Genomic DNA, 20,680 nt, shown 5'->3' on the forward strand with positions numbered 1-20,680 from the left:
CGATGAAAACTATTATACGATCGTAAAAGCAAGTGTAAAATTAATCTACATCGGTTTTAAGGAGGTGGGAGGAATTTCTCTATAAGTATGCCAAGTAGAATTTCTGAATGTTTGCTGGAGTTTTCCTGCTCTGACTTGTTGGTATCTGTTTCTGAGGCATTATGCATGCAGATGTCATGGATACACCTAGAAATAGTCATTCATGGGCTCCTGGCCTCAAAGTAACCTGGCTTTTGGATGGCCCACCACACCAGGATTATTAACCTACTCTTCTAGATTATCTTCAAAGAAACTTGAGGAATAAAAGATCTCAAGGAATGTGGAGAACACTTGAACTTAAAATTCATTTATGAAAATACAGTTTTCATGGGCTTAAGTTGGAAGTATTGATGTAATCTACGTTGCAGTGTGGTATGGTCAAACAACATGAGCACTGAATTTGAAGTTAAACCAAACTGGGACTGAGTTCTGGTTGTACTATTTACTAACTGTATGTTCCTGCCCTTCAGGGAACAGAGTTCAGTGGGAAGATAGACAGGGAGAGATAGTCCCAGGAAATAAAAATACTGCTTTAATAAGAAACATGGATGCATGTGCAGAGGGCTATGAAATTGTCCAGTACAGGTAGAAAAGCCTTCCCAGGAGAATTAGCAAGTGAGGATTTGATGCAGTTGGGGTGGGAATGTGAATAGGAGGAGGTGAGTGGGCTGGGACAGGGCATAAGCGAGGGCATGGAGACACATATGTTTATGGAATTCAAGATGATCGGTATTGTTGGAACATAAAGCCTGAGGAGGATGAAAAAAGTGGGAGGATAGGAACAGATACATATCCCTCAGATTATGAAGACTCCTGAATGATATGTAAAATCCTCCTTCCTGTAGTCTCTTGGGAACCACATTTAAGAAATTCACACCTGGAAGTGTTAGATGGCTTGTGTTAGTGTTAGATGGGTTATATTAGATGGGTTACTTGGAAACAGGTTAAAGAATAGCCCAAATGGTTCTTAACCTTTATGAGCCTCACTTGTTTTTTCTGCTCAGTGAGCTAATATTAGTACCTGTCCAACTACTTACAAGGTTTTATGGAGATTAAAGAAATAATGTATATAAAAGGATTTGAAAACTTTATGGCCCTAAAAAAATTATTATTGTCATTAATAATTTCTCCTAAAGCTAACTTACAACAATTTGAGTGAGATATTTTAAGGGAAGCCAAAATAAGAGAATTTCTCTCTAAAAATCTGACAAGAGGGGGGCACCTGGGTGGCTCAGTGGGTTAAAGCCTCTGCCTTCAGCTCAGGTCATGATCCCAGGGTCCTGGGATCGAGTCCCACGTCGGGCTCTCTGCTCAGCAGGGAGCCTGCTTCCTCCCTCCCTCTCTCTCTCTCTCTCTCTCTCTCTCTGCCTGCCTCTCTGCCTACTTGTGATCTCTGCCAAAGAAATAAATAAAAATCTTAAAAAAAAAAAATCCTCTGACAAGAGGGGCACCTGGGTAGCTCAGTCCTTAAGTGTCTGACTTCAGCTCAGGTTATGATCCCAGGGTCCTGGGATTGAGTCCCACATCAGGCTTCTTGCTCAGGAGGGAGCCTGCTTTCCCTCTGCCTGCCTCTCCCCCATTTTATGCATACTCTCTCCCTCTCTGAGAAATGAATAAATAAAATCTTAAAAAAAAAATCTTAAAAAAAAAAAAAGTCTCACAAGAACTTTCGCTTTCTAGGTTTAACTGGAAAATATTGAGAGTTAATTCCAGGACACCCACATGTAAGAAGTGCCCCCATGATTGTTGAGATAAGTAGGCCTAAAGTAAATATTTTCAGAATAGCTTTAGAATAGCTTCTTCTTTCTGAGTAGGTTCAGGTATGTTATCTAGTATATGAAAAAGATTGACACATCCATTAGGGTGACTAACATTAAAAAGATAAAAGCCTGTGTGCCTGGCTGCTTCAGTCAGAAGAGCATGTGACTGTTGATCTCAGGGTCATTAGTTTGAGCCCCATACTGGGTGGAGAGGTTACTAAAAAAGAATTAAATAAACCTAAAAATACTAGATAGAAAATTAAATAAAAAGACAAAAGTCTGTGGGGTGTAGAAAAATTGGAACCTTCATTCATTGCTGGTAGAACTGTAACATGGTGCAGCTACTTTAGAAAATAGTTTGGTAGTTTCTCATAAGATTAAACATTACCTTATGACCCAGAAAATTTCACTTCTAAATATATACCTAAGAAAAATTAGAGCCTGTGTTCATGTAAAAAACTTATATACAAATGTCCATGGAGTATTATTCATAATAGCTAAAAAGGGAAGCAACCAGCAACTGATGAATGACTAAATGAAATATGCCACATCCATAGAATGGAGTGTTATTTGGTCATGAAAAAGGAATTAATTACTGATACATATTTCAGTGTGGATTGGGTGAACCTTAAAAACATTTGGTTAATTGAAAGATGCTAAGTAAAATCACAAAAGACCTTGTATTGTGTGATTCCACTTATATGATACGTCCAGAATAAGCAGATCCACAGAGATAGAAAGTAGATTGGTGGTTGCCAGAGGCTAGCAGGAGAGGAGAAGGGGGACAACTACCAATGACTGTGACTTTCTTTTAGGGGTGATAAGAACATTCTAAAATTAGATAGTGGTGGTCGTTGCACAACTTTGAATATACTAAAATACAAAACAAAAAGAAAGAATGAGCTTAGGCCAGGCTCTGTGCTCACATAGAAACAGAGGTTGGTCTCTGATAATCAATCTATGCAAGTTTCTCAAGGATAATAATTATTTGAGTATTTCAGGTACTTATAACACAGTGCCTAAACATATCAAACAGTTAAGTCTTTTTTAAAAGAATGAGTATGAGACAAACCATAGGAAACTCTTAACTCTCGGAAATAAACTGAGGGTTGCTTGAGGGGAGGTGGGTGGAGGGATGGCGTGACTGGGTGATGGGCATTTAGGAGGGCATGTGATATACTGAGCGCTGGGTATTATATCTAATGGATGAATAATTGAACTCTGCATCTGAAATTGATATGTTTACTAAACTAATTATTAACTAATGATATGTTAAGTAATTGAATTTAAATAAGTTAAAAAATAAATGGATATTATACTAAAAGGAAAAATCTTGTGTCTAATTGCAGGAATGTAAGGCTGAAATAAAGAAGGTGGGAATAAAAACCATTAGAAATTATAAAAGGTAGTGAGTTCTAAAATAAACATTCTAGATTAATATGTTTTTTATATATTTGCAATAACCCACTCATGAAATGGAATAAAAATATTAAGAGCCATATAAAATATAAACACCTAAGAATAAACTTGGTAAGAAATGTACAAAAGCCTGTATGGGAAAAAATTGACAAAATATTGCCAACAGACATAAAAAAAAAACTTGAAGATATACCATATTCATGGATGGGAGGACTTAATATTGTAAAGACATTCTCCCCTAAACTGATCTAACAGATTTTATGTAACCCCATGTAAATCCAACAGCATTTTGGTGGGGAGAAGAACTAACTAAATTATTATAATGTATGTGTATGAAAAAATGTCCAAAACAAGTCTAAAAATATTTGAAAGAAAGGAATTATAATGGGGATTTATTTTACCAAAGTATAAAGTACATTATAAAGCTATAACATTGGCATAGGAATAGCACACATATCATACAGTAAAATAAAAACAGCAACAACAACAAAATGCTAACATTGAGAAGTTACGCTGTGCTTTGTGGGTCTTTAAATACCATACAATTCTATGACAGTAGCTATTGTCTTCTCAGTTTCACAGATAAGAAGAAAACTGAGGTTCAGAGAGGGTTAGTAACTTGTTCTGGGTTATGAAGGACATAGCAGAGCAAGAATTCAAACCAATGATGATTTCAGATGCAGTGTTATTAATTAGTAGTGTTTAATTCTAGGAATTTAAGCTTCAATTAATGAGGCTGTGTAAAAATATTTAGATGTAAGAATATTATTCATAGCATTGTTACAAGTCCCAGAAGTAAGAATCTAAATATCAAGCAAGAGGGGCGCCTGGGTGGCTCAGTGGGTTAAGCCTCTGCCTTCGGCTCAGGTCATGGTCTCAGGGTCCTGCGATCAAGTCCCACATCGGGTTCTCTGCTCAGCGGAGAGCCTGCTTACCTCTCTCTCTGCCTGCCTCTCTGCCTACTTGGGATCTCTCTGTCAAATAAGTAAATAAAATCTTAAAAAAATAAAAAAAAAATAAATATCAAGCAAGAGTATTGGCTAGATGAAGTATAGTTCATTTACACAAATGAAGACTGTATGTTGTCATTTAAAATTATGTAGAAGAATATTTAATGACACAGAAATTAGGATAGTGATATGAAACATAAAAGTGGATTATAAAACATGTATGTAATAAATATGATCCCATTTATGAAAACATATACAGAGAAAAAAGATGGAGGGGATTTATATCAATATATTATTTTCTCTGAGTAGTAAAATCATGAATTATTTATATTTTCTTTTTGCTTATCAACATATCCTATTTTTTCCACAGAAAATGTGTGTGTGTGTTTTCTTTTAAGATTTATTTATTTATTTTAGAGGGGACAAGGGGAGGAGCAGAGGGAGAGGGAGGGAGAATCTTGAGCAGGCTCCATGCCCAGCACGGAGCCCGACTTGGGGCTCCATCTCACAACCCTGAGATCATGAACTGAGCTGAAATCAAGAATTGGATGCTTGGGGCTCCTGGGTGGCTCAGTGGGTTAAGCCGCTGCCTTCGGCTCAGGTCATGATCTCAGAGTCCTGGGATCGAGCCCCGCATCGGGCTCTCTGCTCTCTCGGGGAGCCTGCTTCCTCCTCTCTCTCTGCCTGCCTCTGTGCCTGCTTGTGATCTCTCTGTCAGATAAATAAATAAAATCTTTAAAAAAAAAAAAAAAAAGAATTGGATGCTTAACTGATTGAGCCACCCAGGCACCCCAGAAATGTGTTTCTTTAAAGAAGAGTAATTGCAGGGGTGCCTGGGTGTCTCAGTGGGTTAAAGCTTCTGCCTTTGGCTCAGGTCATGATCCCAGAGTCCTGGGATTGAGCCCCACATTGGGCGCTCTGCTCAGCAGGGATCCTGCTTCCCCCTCCCTCTCGGCCTGCCTCTCTGCCTACTTGTGATCTCTGTCAAATAAATAAATAAAATCTTAAAAAAAAAAAAAGAAAGAAAGAAAAGAAAGTAATTGCAGTAGAATTACCATTTTTAATTTATTTTTTAAGAAACATATGTGAGGGGTGCCTGGGTGGCTCAGTGGGTTCAGCCGCTACCTTTGGCTCCGGTGGTTATCTCAGGATCCTGGGGAAAAAAATCTCTGTTCAGCAGGGAGTCTGCTTCTCTCTCTCTCTCTGCCTGCCTCTCTGCCTACTTATGATCTCTCTCTGTCAAAAAATAAATAAAATCTTAAAAAAAAAAAAAAAAGGAAACATATGTGAGCTTGTTGTCATCCTTTCATTTTTCACCCTGCCAGCTGCCTTAGCTTAGTTAGTCCCCTGTGCTTCCAGTTATCCCAGTGTTGTCGTAATGATTGTAGTGATCATATTGATCATTTACCCTTCTAATTCCTGCTTCTGTATTCTCAGTACTTAGAACAGTGTCTGGTGCCAATCATTGTTGTGATCAATAAGTATTTCTGTAAGGAGTGATGAAAGAAAAAGTAGGAATGAAGGGAAGAGGGAGGGAGAAAGGAAACCAGCCTACAGGGATATGGATCTGAAGTTATCTTTTCAGTTTCATTCCTTTAAGATTCAAAAGCAATTGGTGGTTGGTGTATTACTTGTATAATCTTTATACTAATCCAGAAAAAACGTTGTCAGCTCCCTCACCTCCCTCAGAATAAAGACTGCTCTCAGAACTCCTTATCTTTGTTTTTTGATTGTGGGAAACCAGAAACGCATGTAAAAGAATTTACCTGCTTTAAAAAAGAAAGAATGGGGGGTTCCCACATTTAGACAGGCCAGAGCGAATCTTTAAGAAATTACAGAGATAAGGGAAAGGTACTTACAGAACCTACTGCTGTGCAACCCGCATTCTCCCTTTTCTTCCACCAGTTGTATCCGGAAAGCTGAACTTAACAAAAGATTTGGCAGACGAGGGAGTTGTCGCCTTTTGCTGTTCAGATTTTTCTGGGTAAAAGATCCTGAGGGAGCTTAGGGACTGCTGCTGGCCCCGCTGCCCACGTCATGTGTCTGTTTAAACATTCAGTTTAGAGAAAAAGCCAGAGAAACAAACATAATATAATTCCAATGTTTTTTGTTTTGTTTTGTTTTTCTTTTCCAGGAAGGGGAAGAGTTTGTGAAGAAAATCGGTGGTATTTTTGCCTTCAAGGTGAAGGATGGCCCTGAGGGTAAAGAAGCCACCTGGGTGGTGGATGTGAAGAATGGCAAAGGGTCAGTGCTTCCTAACTCAGGTCAGTGCAGTGACACCTTCATTTATAGAAGCCCTGATGTATGCAAGGGGAAACGGGGGTCTGTTTTGGTGTTTCCCAAAAGGGCTGGCTTCAGAGGTGTAGGACCTTGTTAAAGGAACTAATGTCACAGCTGTCTCCTCCCAAAGATTGGGAAGCTCCATGATAGAGTTGCCAATTTTAGTCTTTAGAATTAGACAAACTTGGGTTGGGATCCTGGCCTTGCCATTCATTGATTCTGGCTTTGAACAAATTATTTAACTTCTCTGAGCCTCAGTTTTCTGAACTGTAGATGGGAATAATAAATGGTATCTATTTCATAGGGTTGATGCCAAGATTAAGAGAATTCTCTCTGAAGTCTCCTGTAAAGCACATGCTTCCAGGACATGGTTACAGGGCCTCAGACGTCCTGTCTGTACTCAGTCTCCACTTCCTCTCATCCCAGCCTTTCTTGAACTCGCTCCAGGTAGCTTTGATCCGCATTCCTGTTCCAAAACTGTTCTTGTCAACATCACCAGTGACCACCATGATGCTAAATTCAGTAGTTCATTCTCAGCCTTCATATTATGCTTCTAGTCTTTTCTCTTACCCACTGGGTAAGTGGATGTTCCTTCCTGGCCTCTCTTCCTGTTTTCTCCTCATCTCCAAATTTCTTAATGTTGGCATCCTCCAAGGATCAGTTCTATCTCCATTCACTCCCTGGGGATCCCCTCTAGTGTCGTACTTTTAAAGCCATCCCTACACTGCTGACTCCCGGGTATCTTCAGCATGGACTCAGCCACTGAACTCCAGGGTATAACCAACTGTTTAATTGACAAGTTTACTTGGATACTTGATAGGTATCCTGAAGCTAATATGTATAAAACTGAATTCCTGATTTGCTCCTACTCCCCTTTAATTATATATTCCTCCCATCATCTTCCCCATCTCCATAAATCGGTTCTGTGTCCTACTAGTTCCTTGGTACAAAAACCTTGAAGTCCTCATCAACTCCTCTTTTCACAGTCTAATCCATCAGCAAATTCTGTTTTCCTCTACTACTACCACCTTGGTCTAAGCCTCCATCATTTTTTTGCCTGGTCTCCCTGTTTCTAACCTTGCCCCCTACAGGTTCTTCTCCATGCACCAGCTAGAGTTACTGTCTGTCTGTCTGTCTGTCTATCTAGAAACTTAAGTCAGACTGTGACTCTCCTCTGCTCAAAGCCATCCAAAAGCTTTTAGCTCACTCAGTAAAAGCCAGAGTTCTTATATTGGCATTATGTGATCTGGCCCCACTTTTCTCTGTTTTACTACTCTCCCTTACTTTGCTCCAGTCACCCTGGCCTCTTCGCCATAGCTGAAACATAGGGTGTTCCCAGTTTAGGGGCTTTCTACTATATTTCCTCTGCCTGGAATTGTCTTCCCTTAATATTCTCATGGCTTGTTCCCTTATTTCCTTTGGATCTTCGCCCAGATGTCACCTTCTCAGTGAGCCCTTCCTTAACCTTAATGCTTTTATTTTATCTGTTTATTTAAAAAAATATTTTATTTAATTATTTGATAGATAGAGCACAAGTGGAGGGGCAGCAGGTAGAGGGATAGGGAGAAGCAGGCTCCTCGCTGAGCAAGGAGCCCAGTGTGGGGCTTGATCCCAGGATCCTGGGATCATGGCCTGAGCCAAAGGCGAGATGCTTAACTGACTGAGGCACCCAGGCGCCCCAGCCTTAATGCTTTTAAATCACAGCCCTGTTAACTATTCCCTATTATCCCTTGCTGCCTCATTTTTCTTTATAGCACTTACTGCCATCTGATATACTCTATAATATTTTACTTGTTTCCTTTTTGTCGTTCTCCTCCATTTGAATTATAAACTGCATGAAGACAGAGCTTTTTGCCTGTTAGGTTCACTGCTGCATTCCCCTTGCCCACAGTAGCACCTGATACATGGTAGGCCTTCAGTGAAATAAATAATTAAAAAATGAACAGCAAAATGAGTGAATGATGCTTAGTAAGTATTCAGTAGGTTACATTTTGTATGTTGTATTTTATGTTCATTTCTCTTGTTGGATTGCGTGCCTGGGGCAGTTAAAAAATAGGATGTATTGGGACCACCTTTTTGGAAAGCTTAAAATACCATGCTATGAACTTTGAAAGTGATTTGATATATAATCAATCCAATTAAAGCTTTGTAAGTGGCAAAGTGAAAGTCAGGACTGTGTTTTAGAGGATGAAGCTGGTGCATTAGATCTGATGAATTGGAAAGGGAGAAATTAGATGCAGAGGGAGCAGTTGGGAGGATGGATGTTGCCACCATCTGAGTGAGCAGAAAGGATAACCTGAATGTTGGCAGTAGTAAAAGAAGATGCTGTTACATTGTAGTTACCAGGGTATTCGGGGTAAAGTTGATGGGACCTGGTAGCTATGTAGGAGAAGGAAGTCTCTTAAAGATGAGAGAGTTTTGTTACTGATAACATTATTGAGGGAGGTCCTGGAGGAGTGGATGATGTCAGGAGCACAGGGGGAAGGAGAGTTAGCTTTTAGCAAGTAGCAAGGAGGGATGATACTTCTTTCTCTGAGAGGGTAGATAAATATTCAGGGGCATTTTGAGGTAGAAGGGAGGTTGGCAGAGCTCTTGGAATAGAGTTTAGAGCTTGGAGACACGAGAAAATGTTGAGTGGCGCTGAGTAAGGAATCAACTAGAGATTCAGGAAGGAAGGGGCAGTAGTAAGGGCATCTTGTGTGGGCAGCATGGTAATGTGGTGGAAAGTTCCCGAAGTACATATAGTTGTTTTTTTTTTCCCCTCAAAATGAGTAGGCAGAACAATAACTATAAATTTGCACTTTATGAGTTGCCACTCTAATGTGGTGTAGGAAGAAAAACTGAAGCTTCATCTAGATTTAAGCTTTTAAAAATAAAAAGAACTTTTAGAAAATAGTTATTTTAGGATTACATTCTGATACTCCCAGGCAGATGATAAGGTGATATTAAAAAAAAATTCTCCTATTTTTTATTACTGTTTGTTATGAAAGATAATAAGCTTATGGAAAGCTATTAAATAATTTCAAAAAACCTTACTCCCTATATATGTATTCTGGCCATGAGCTCTTCCCATAGGAGGTGCCCCATCCCAGACCTGAAGGGATTTTACCCTGGAGCAAGGTAATTTCTGCTGAAACTGACACTTGTTGGCAGCTAGGAGTGGTGTTGAAATATGGACTTACCCAGTAAAAGCCACCACTGGAAATAGCCAGCTCCGTTTACACCAGCCAACAAATGCCCATTTGTTAGAGATCAGCTACGTTAAAGCATTAATAACCTGTCCTAGTTTGAACTAGCATCTTAAAGAGAATTGCTAGTTCTTTTGGCATGTGCACAGTGTTGAGAGGTTTACTTACTGCTGATGAAGTAAGATTTCCTTAAAAGTATTTCATTTGCTTATATTCTAAGAGTTTGGTAATGATGATTATATTAAAGATTTTTAGATTTAATATACATTTTTCATACTCTTTTCCTCCTGCCTAGGTGTCTTTATCTATGAATTCTATCCATCCCTCCTTTCCTTTAAAACAACTCATACAGCATATCTCTAGAAAGCCAACTTTGATTAATCTTAACATGACACATTAGCTTTCATTCCTTTATTCTGCCCTGTCAGCATCTACTTGAGTTCTCAACCCTGCCCCTTTATGGGCAACATGATATAGAAGGCCTCAGCATCTTGTATCCCCAAGGTACAGTAGAAAGAGCATAGCCTTTGGAGACACCCAAACTGGGCTCAGACCACAGGCCTGCCACTTATTAGGTATATACCTTCTCTGAGTCCACTTGTCTCATCTAGAAAATGGTGAGAATGATTTCTATCCATGGAGCTGTCGTGGGCATTAAATGAGATATGTAAAGCACCTTAGCATAGTAAGTGCTTAGTAAGTCATTGGTTCCTCCCCAGTACATATATTAAACATTAATTTTGCTTGAACACGTGAGACTTGTCTTGAAACTCTGCAAAAGGGCTTGGGGAACAGAGAAGGCATCTAGATTCATCAAATACTTTTGAACTGGTGAAGGCCCAGTTAAAACTGAGCTATTGGGGCACCTGGTGGCTCATTTGTTTAAACATCCCCCTCTTGATTTCAGCTCAGGTCTTGATCTCAGGGCTGTGAGTTCAAGCCCCACTTGGGGCATGGAGCCTTCTTAACAACAACAAACTGAGCTGTTCAATCTTTTTATCCTTCTTGTAACAAATCAGAAGCCATAGCGCTTGGAAGTAATGGGCTTTAGCAGCAAGAATCTGCTTTCAGATCTAGCTCTACCTCTTCTTCAGCTGTGTGATTGTGAGCAAGTTCTTTGAGCTCTCTAATCCTTATAAGTTGTTACAAAGATCAAATGAGTCCATGGAGGACAAGTGAGCAATAAGCGCTGATAATTACAGAAGTAGCAGACTTTCCTAAACACACCTTTTTTTTTTTTTTTTTTTTTTTTAAAGAGAGGGGGAATGAGGGGAAGGCAGAGGGAGAGGGAGAGAGAGACAATCCTAAGCAGGTTCCATGCCCAACACGGAGCTCTACGTAAGGCTCGATTTCCCAACCCTGAGATCATGACCTGAGTCGAAGTGGAGAATCAGACACTTAACTGACTGAGCCACCCAGGTGCCCCTAAACTCACTTTTCAATGACTGAGAGTCCTTTCTTGAAATATTACAATCAAGTCCAACTATAAATCAAGCCCAGCACTCTCAGTTTGCTAGCTTTTTTTCTACCCTGCTCTTTAATGATAAAAATCTACATGGGAACTGAATTTTTTGGACTATAAATCCCTTCATTTTCAAAGCTTCACATATTTTTTTTTCCCCAGTAATAAGAAAATTTTGTTAGAAGCAAAGATGGAATAGCCATTGAATCTCAGTCTTTTTAGGGTCTATCCTTAAGTTCGAAGACATACAATAAAAACTTTTACCTTTTGTGGCGCCTGGGTGGCTCAGTGGGTTGGGCCTCTGCATTCAGCTCAGATCATGATCTCGGGGTCCTGGGATTGAGCCCTGCATCCGGCTCTCTCCTCAATAGGGAGCCTGCTTCCCCCTCTCTCTGCCTGCCTCTCAGCCTACTTGTGATCTCTGTCAAATAAATAAATAAAATCTTCAAAAAAAAACAAAAACTTTTACCTTTCAGTCTTGTTTTAACTATTTAATAATATGGGCATGCTGTGCTTTAATAACTTACTACTATCTTAGTCCGTTTGGGCTGCTGTAACAAAATACCACAGACTGAATAGCTTATAAACAACAGAAAATTATTTCTCACAGTTCTGGAACCTAAGTCCAAGATTAGGGTGCCAGCTGCGTCACTTTTGGTGAGGCTTATTCAAGGCCAGCAGGAGAGAGGGTGAGTCTCCAACAAGACAGAGTCTTCTTACATAGCATAACAGAACCACAAGCATGACATCCCATCTCCTTTGCCAGATTCTCTTGGCTAGACGCAAGTCACAGGTCCTTCCCATACTCAAGGGCACATCCAAAGGCATGAACACAAGAGGCAGGCATCACAGGGGTCACCTTAGAGTCTGGACGCCACCGTAACTACTATTAATAGAGTGGTGTCTATGTTTATAGATGTTTTTTCATATATATATATATATATATATATATAATTGAATATCTGTTTGGTTTTTTTTTAAATTTTTTTTATTTATTTCACAGAGAGAGATCACAAGTAGGCAGAGAGGCAGGCAGAGAGAGAGATAGAGGAGGAAGCGGGCTCTCCGCCAAGCAGAGAGTCCGATGTGGGACTCGATCCCAGGACCCTGAGATCATGACCTGAGCTGAAGGCAGAGGCTTTAAACCACTGACCTACCCAGGTGCCCCTGAATATCTGTTTTTAAGCAAAAGTGGGACCATGCTCACAGTTTGTTTTGTAACTGGCTTGTATAACAGTATCATGCATGATACAGTATAACATGAACCTCTTTTCAGGTCAATAAATGTAGCTCCACATCATCTAATGATTGCATTGTATCCCATTATGTGAATATGATGACTGATTTCTTTCAAAGATTGATTTATTTATTTTAGAGACAGAGCACAAGCGGGAGGGGCAGAGGGAGAGAGAATCTCGAGCAGACTCCACGCTGAGTAGGGAGCCCAACACAGGGCTTAATCTCACGACCCCAAGATCACAACCCGAGCCGAAACCAAGAGTCGGACACTTAACCGACTGTGCCTCCCAGGTGCCCCAGTAATTAACTTAATCGATTCCCTCTTGTTAAATATTGAGGACGCTTGTAATTTATGTCACATTTTACGAGTCTGCCATTGAAGAGTACATGAGTACCCTCTTCCCCACACTGCTCCAGTGCTGGAGGCAAGCTGTTGCAGTCAGTGGCTTTTGACTAAAGTGTGTACATGAAACTGAATACTCCCCTTTTCTCCTTTCTTGTCCTACATATCTCTGTTTTAGATAAGAAGGCTGACTGCACAATCACAATGGCTGACTCCGACTTACTGGCTTTGATGACTGGTAAAATGAATCCTCAGTCGGTAAGTACGATGGAGCTTCTTTCCTAGTCGGTGGGTCTTTTAGTCCACTGTTTCATGTCCTGCCTCAGCTTCATACCATAAAATGGAAAGTGGTCAAACCCACAAAACTCAGTGCTCCCTAAAATGTTCGCTTAACAAATGACAAACATTTGTGGCACAGGCTGTGTGCCAGGCATTGTCTTGTGTGCCGGAAGTACCCAGATGAATAAGAAAGAGTTCTCCTATACAGGGCATTCACGATGTGGTATGAGGCAATTCTGTAAAAGAGTGAGTGTATCCAAATATCCAGTCCAGGGTGCCCTGCCTAGCTTGTGGACGGCGGGGGGCGCGGCGGGGGGGGCGGGGGCGTGTCTCCCTGGACCATCGGAGAAAGCCTTACAGAGGAAGTGACACTTACACTGAGTTCATAAGAATGACCAGAAGTTAGCAGTGCACAGATGGAGAGCAGGAGCAGTCCAGGGGGAGAGCGATACGAACAAACACATGACCTTTTACATTTCCTGTCTCTGCCCATGCTCTTTTTGTCTGAACGGCCTTCCCTGACAAACTCCTTTTCTTTCAAAATTAGCTCAGATGTTATCCCCAAAGACCACCTTACAAGTTGAGAAGAACTGTGGCCAGTCCCTCTTCTGGGCCATCTACTGGAAGCAAGCTTAGCACTTGTCACATTAGATTAGTTGCGATGCGCGTATTTCCTTAACATTAGATCATGAGTGTCTCAAAGGAACAAACCACATCTTTTTTTGTCCTCACGTCTCCAGAACTTAGCCTGACATTTTTAGGTTTTCACTAACCAGTTGCTGGATTAAGTTGTATTTGAAGTGTATTGATGTATAGGTTTTCCTGGTCCCCAGTCATCGAGGGTCTTCTACTCGTTAGTCACCCAGTGTTGAACAGACTTGATACATTGAGCTTTCTTTAGCCAGAGAAAAAAACAGAAAGAAACGGAGATGCTGCTTTGCATTGTGAACTGACTTTTCTGTTGCCTCAGCCTGATCTTTTTGGGTCTCATTCCTACAGCCACCTGGTAATCCAAAAGACTGGATAAAATAACTAAATCTGACGCACACTAGTATTCCTTTTTAAAATGTTTTCTCTAAGCAGCTGAGCCTATTTCAGTTGATGCTTTGACAAGTGAGAGACTTGCGTCTGTGGTGTTTCAACTTACTTGACACCACTGCATGGACACTTCCACCCACGGAGCCTGCTCCAAAATTCTGGACAAAACAGAGGCCACCAGTATAGGAGCTGGCTGTCTTCCTCCTTCCCACCCACTGCTCCTCGTTCCACTGTGCACTACATGCACTTCCTTGGCAGGGTGATCAGACTTCACACATCAGCTGCCCTCGTTCTCAGTTTATCTGTTTACCACCCATTTGGGGGAGCAAAGAATCAGCTTATTTTCCTTGAACACCTGTTAGTACCCAAAGGAATTAAAGATAAAAATCGCAGATATTTCTGTTACTGTGCTAATGGTCTTCCCTTATGCTTAGAGGATTTGACTGGAAACCATTAAATGCATTGGAAATTATATTTTCAGTGTTTGGCTACAGTTGAAACAAAGCAGTGTCTCTCCAGTGTAAAGCACACACGAAGAACACCTAGGAGCCAGATTAAAATGATCCTTATGTTTGCATGCCCTAAAGGGTGAAGACTTGTGTTTTCTCCATAATAATTAGTAAATAAAAAGTCATTTTCTCTTTTAATTTAAAAAAAAAAAAGGAAAGATGGTGAGTTTCTCTTTTAGGTATTGCTGGTCCATATTTTTTTAAGGACATATGTTAAATATATTGTGTTCTGAGACACCTGACCTTTAAGTCATCAGACAGAAGGCTGTGTGCCATATAGAAAGGAAATATTTAGTTTGTCCAGACAGAGGAGGGGAAAAAAAAAAGGAATTAGTCACTCTTACCAGAAGGTGTAGAAAAAGCAGAGTTCTGTGCGTTCGTGTGGATAAGGCAGAAGAGCTCCTAACTTCTTAATATATGTGCTTAAAAAGCCAAGACTACTAGAAACTTTTTTCATTTAGCTTTTCCTTATTTTAACAGTTGAGTTAAAAGACTGAGATCATAGCAGGGAAATCATCCTCTGTTCCCAAATTTGCTATTATTTCTCTAAAGTTTTCCCAGGATTTCATTACATGATAAATTTAGCAAGCATCAAGTGATCTAATCCTAGGCATTTGTTAAATGGAACAAATTGTGGCTCTGCACTTCGGGTTGGTTTGATTCTTCTTCTTGAGCCAAAGATTGACACCAGCCCCTCAGTCTCAGCAGGCTGCCTGTCCTCCCTCCGTAGGGATCAGTCCTTTATCATGTAGACCAAAAAAGGAAACAAAATTGGTGACATTTCATCCACATTGTGCTGAATCCCAAGAGTATCTAAGTGTGTTATGCATGTGCTTTTTTTCCCCAGCAGACTACTGAAAATGTCAGTTCATATTTTTGTTGTTGTTAAAATTATATTTTTAAGTAATCTCTACATCCACTGTGGGGCTTGAGTTCACAACCCAGAGATCGAGAATCACATGCTCCACTGACTGAGCTAGCCAGGCACCCCTTAGTTCATATTCTTGATCCACATGTAGTATTTTTATTTTTATTTTTTAAAAGATTTTATTTATTTATTTGACAAAGAGAGATCCCAAGTAGGCAGAGAGACAGGCAGAGAGAGGACGGGAAGCAGGCTCCCTGCCTAGCAGAGAGCCCGATGTGGGGCTCGATCCCAGGACCCTGAGATCATGATCCGAGCCAAAGGCAGAGGCTTTAACCCACTGAGCCACCCAGGTGCCTCACACATGTAGTATTTTTAAACAAACCATCTAGTATGAACCCACTTCACTTCCTATTTGGAGAATGTACCATCGGTGACAAAGGCAGATAAAGGTAGCCTCAATTTCTAAGAGAAGACATCTGGGAAAGATGTGGTTTTTGACTGCTCTTTGTAAAGCATGCTTTTTACAAAGCCTTCCTTTTGAGGAATCTAGTTTTAAATCTGTTCCAGAAAGCCAAGTTTCATATTTTGAAGAAAGTTTAAAAAACCTGGATAAGTCAGATGATCTCAGGGCTGGATCGTCTAGAAATAGCAGCAATCACAAAACAAAAAAACACCAAGTAATAAATTTTCTTTCCTCTTACAGGCCTTCTTTCAAGGCAAATTGAAAATCACTGGCAACATGGGTCTGGCTATGAAGTTACAAAATCTTCAGCTTCAGCCGGGCAAAGCTAAGCTATGAAGAACTTTTGCAAATTAAGATGAGATATATAGATATCTGTCCATATACTTCATTGTCAGAACTTAGACGGAAACTACACATTGGCAAATAGCGTGAGATTTGTTTTTAAATGGGTGTGACCAGTCCTGTTTTCCGAAGCTCTGGGTGGACAGAGCCTGATGATGTACTACTGCTAGCTGAATTGCATACAACTGTGCATTACAAAGTTAATATGGTAATTATGGTTTGGGGTAACATTGAGTTTCAGAATAAAATTAGGAACAGCAAAATCTAAAAACTATGTAAACAAAAGCTCTCATTTTGCTTATAAAGTATATTTAAAGATCTTTCTGCTGAAGATTCAACTTAAGGTTTCCTCTGGAGAACTAGGGAAGAAACCGAATGCCAGGAGCTAGCCAGTAATTAGTGTTGTACACTTAATCTATTTTCCATTAATAGTTTTTAAAATTCTGTACTGAGATATTTTAAAAAAGACTGAAATTTTGCATTTCATGCCACCGAATGGTATTTTTTCCCAAATCAAAATAAATCTGATCAGAGTTTGGGGGAAAAAAATCTACAGCTGAATGTAGGCCTATTTTTAAAATAAAAACATTTTTAAAATGACTTTCCTTCTTGAAAAAAATCCATGTATTGGTCATAAAACGCTGTTGTTAAAAATAATTGAACAAATAAAGCTCGCTTTAAGATGCACAGCTTTTAAACTATCTGTAAAGTGCTCAGTCCTTTGTTCTCATATTCCTATTTCATATAAATTTAGTTTAATTAATTATCCACATTTAATTTATCTTCCTGCTTTTTCTAATGCTAATGTTATTTCTTATAACTTAGTAAGATACGGGGTAAAATAATGCTTTTGGAAGAATGTTTAACAGAAAATTAAAATAGCTCTTCCTGATCTCCTTTGTGTTTATTGTGTATGTCCTTTTTGTTCAGGGTCTTCTCACTGATAGAGAGTAAAAGAAACATTGGGGGATTTACAGTCCGTGTTATCTAGGTGTCATGTACTGGTTATTCTGATAGAATCACGAAGTTGTTTTGTTTTGTTTTGTTTTGACAGACAGCAAGAGAGGGAACACAAGCAGGGGGAGTAGGAGAGGGAGGAAGCAAGCTTTCTGCTGAGCAGGGAGCCCGATTCAGGGCTCAACCCAGGACTCTGGGATCATGACCTGAGCTGAAAGCAAACGCTTAATGACTGAGCCACCCAGGTGTCCCAATCTCAAATTCTATAAAATGAACTCAGAATAGAATTCAGACCTCCTTCTCAACTGTAGTTGTTTCTTTACTCTGAGAAAAAGATTTGAGAAAAAAGTTCTAAAAGAATATCTGATTTATCTTTAGTTTGGTTTTATTTTATCATCCTGTTATACTTGTCCCAGATAACAAGAGACATGTGAAATAGGCTTTAGGACAGACCTAGGGGGGAAAAAAAAAAAGATAAACAGGGGTGCCTGGGTGGCTAAGTGGGTTAAAGCCTCTGCCTTTGCTCAGGTTGTGATCCCAGGGTCCTGGGATAGAGCCCCGAGTCAGGCTTTCTGCTCACCGGGGAGCCTGCTTCCTCCTCTGTATCTCTCTCTGCCTACTTGTGACCTCTGTCTATCAAATAAATAAATAAAATCTTTAAAAATAAAAAAGATAAACAGAAAAAAACTGGTTTTTGGGGTAGAAATGTATTTGTGTATGTGCAGTTTATACAGATACTAGAAACTTAATGATGAAATCTAGTTGGTAGCAGTTGAATTTCTAGGGAAGGAAGCATCAAGGTTTGGAGGAAAGGTTAACAGGTCTGGGCTAAAACTGCTGCTGCTACTGGTTTTGCTGCTTGAGCAGGTTGAGTCTCAGTTGCCTGGTCTATAAAGTGAAGATATTAATATTGACCTTCTAGGATTATTGAGAATCTCGAGAGAGAGCATAAGTAAAGCACCTATTAGTGTTACGTACGACATAGTCACTCAGTAAATGTGAGTTCCCTTACTGTTCCACAACTGCCACCTCTCGCCTCTGGGATAGGTGATACGTCTATGTTGTTTTCTTAGGTCCCACTTTTGGAATCTTTTTTCCTTTGTTCACTTACTTAACAGGTAGTTCTTGAGTGCCTACCAGATACAGGGTAATATATTTAAGGTTCAGTGTTAGGCATTGGAGGTGGTGATGAGCTCTTCCCCTCATGGTGCTTACAGCCTAGAGGGAGAGATGGTTCACACCAAAGAGGTGGATAATTCCTACAGACCGATGTACCATGAGGGAAATGGTCAGGGTGCTGGGATGCAGAATCACAGTGAGGGGTCTTCTTTGAGAAAGTGATCAAGGGCGACCCCTTTGAGAAGTGAGGTGTGAAGGTTGAGGAGTGAACCATGCAAAGAACAGTGCATGAGAGGGTGGGAAGGGGGCCAGTGTGAGTGGAATCTAGTGAGCTGGAAGGGCGGTCCAAGATGAGGTTGCCTAGGCAGGCACGGAGGAACCAGCTGTACTGGAATTCGTTCATTGTGGTAAGGCACTTGGGATCTGCTGAAGATGCAGCTTTATATCCGTTCATGTCTTACTCGTGCTGCATATCCACTTTGCCATTATATCCTAAGTCTACAACCCAGGCTCATGGAGCAGCTATTACCTGGAGCATTGTGATCGTCAAGGCAGAGGAAGAGAAAAAGGTCACGTACCCTCTCTCTGGCTCTTAGAGTTTCCACCCCAAAGTGATACATACCACCTTTGCTCCCATTTCATCATCCAAAGAAAGTCATGTTCCTCACCCAGCTTCAGAATCTTACCAGAAGGAGAGGATAGAGGTAAAATATTTGTGAAAGAACTATGACCATTGCAGAAGCAGCTGTAAGTGGGGGAGTGAAATGACTTAAACTGTCACTGTGGCAGCTGTGTGGGGAATGTACCCCTTTACCGGGGGAAGGGGGCTGGACAGTGGATGTCCAGGTGCAACAAGATGGTGTCCTGGACTAGGGTGTTGGTGGCAGAGATATGGACGTGGAAAAGTCGGCAGAGGGAGAGCTGACAGAATTTGATTACTGGAAGTAGGGGCGAGAATGACTTCCAGGTGTCATGACTGGTATGACGAGGGGACAAGCGGATTTTAGGGAGAGTGGCTGAAATAATAAGGTCCACTTTTGAACTTGTTAACTTGGAGATGCCTGAGAGATTGGCACAAGGAGATAGCAGAGAGGCGGTTGGATCTACAAGATTGGAGCTCAGGGGCGCCAGTGTGGTTCAGTGGGTTAAAGCCTCTGCCTTTGGCTCAGGTCATGGTCCTGGTGTCCTGGGATGGAGCCCCGCATCGCATTGGGCTCTCTGCTCAGCAGGGAGCCTGCTTCCCCCCCGACTGCCCCCCCCCCCGCCTGTCTCTCTGCCTGCTTGTGATCTCTGTCAGATAAGTAAATAAAAAATCTTAATAAAAATAAAAATAAAGACGAGCTCAGAGGTGAGGTCAGCTTAGAGATACACATTTGGAGGTCACGGGTATCTGGGTGGTATTTAAAACTATAGGGATAGCTCGTGTCATCTGGGGAGGCAAAGCGGAGTGGAGTAAGCATTGAGTAATTTACGCTTTAGAGATCAGGTAGAGGAGGAGGATCTGGCAAAGGGGATGAGGAAGAAGGACTAGAGAGGTTGAGAGACATTTCTCAAGAAGAGAGTATATATAGTCGAAAGGTGGGAGTTGTCATCTATGTCCTTTGCTCTATAAGGTCAAGTAGGATAATGTCTGAAGTGTGTACTGGATCAAATTTGGCAACAAGGAAGTCACTGGTGATCACTTACAAAATCAATTTCAGTGGAGTAGTAGAGATAAAACAGAGATTGCAGTTGGTTTCATAATGAGCTATGAATAATAAGAACAGAAAAGTTCCATTTGGTAGTGATATGCTCAGTGTCCAAATGATTAACTCAGAGCAAGCACATTAGCTAATACTTTCAGTCCTAAATTAGGTCATCTTGCATATCATGCATTTTGCAACAACATCATCTTGCTGTTCTCTGTGCTTACCCTCACCATTCTCTCCCTACTCCCACCCCAATCCACTTGGCAAATTCCTTTTCATCCTTTTCCTGACTTAGCTTTCAGGAAGCTGTCCCTGTTTGCCATAAGTGGAGTTAATCATTCCTTTGTAGTAATTTGTTTCTGTTTCCCCTGAACAGAGACTGTGTCTCATTTGTCCATTTTGATCCCCCCAGCACAAAGCCTTGGCTTGCTGTCATTAAGTAAACGAATGAAAGAAGTTAAATAACAATTTAAAAACAATTCACAGAGGGCATTTCTGAGTATAGATAGGAATCCTGTCACAGAAATGCAATGTCTATTACAATGAACTTCAGTTGCCCTAGTGATGAAAGAGGACATTACGAGTTCTCCTTTTAGCCTGACTTACCCTGCTCTTTCTTCGAAATACTCACAGCTTCTCCGAGCAGTCTTTCAATTTAAGATTGAAGCAGCCCAAATAATAAAAGTCAGTTTGTGGTTTTATTATGGTTTTAAAAAGAAAGTGGCCCAGTGGGTTCT

At 40.6% G+C, this 20,680-nt stretch overlaps 1 protein-coding gene across 3 annotated transcripts in view; it reads left to right on the top strand.

The window, feature by feature from the left end:
* The window catches only part of LOC111143445 (sterol carrier protein 2), a 116,939-nt gene extending 99,868 nt beyond the window's left edge, over positions 1-17,071 (top strand). For all 3 annotated transcript variants that reach the window (XM_022497196.1, XM_022497197.1, XM_022497198.1), the window contains 3 exons: positions 6,303-6,432; positions 12,859-12,938; positions 16,078-17,071. In XM_022497196.1, coding sequence (XP_022352904.1) covers positions 6,303-6,432; positions 12,859-12,938; positions 16,078-16,173 — 306 coding nt within the window. In that variant the 3' untranslated portion in view covers positions 16,174-17,071. The remainder of the gene's footprint in view (positions 1-6,302; positions 6,433-12,858; positions 12,939-16,077) is intronic.
* Positions 17,072-20,680: the final 3,609 nt, after the last annotated feature.

This window comes from Enhydra lutris, unplaced genomic scaffold, assembly GCF_002288905.1.
Source record: "Enhydra lutris kenyoni isolate GAN:26980312 unplaced genomic scaffold, ASM228890v2 scaffoldscaffold9, whole genome shotgun sequence".
NCBI classification, from domain to species: Eukaryota; Metazoa; Chordata; class Mammalia; order Carnivora; family Mustelidae; genus Enhydra; species Enhydra lutris.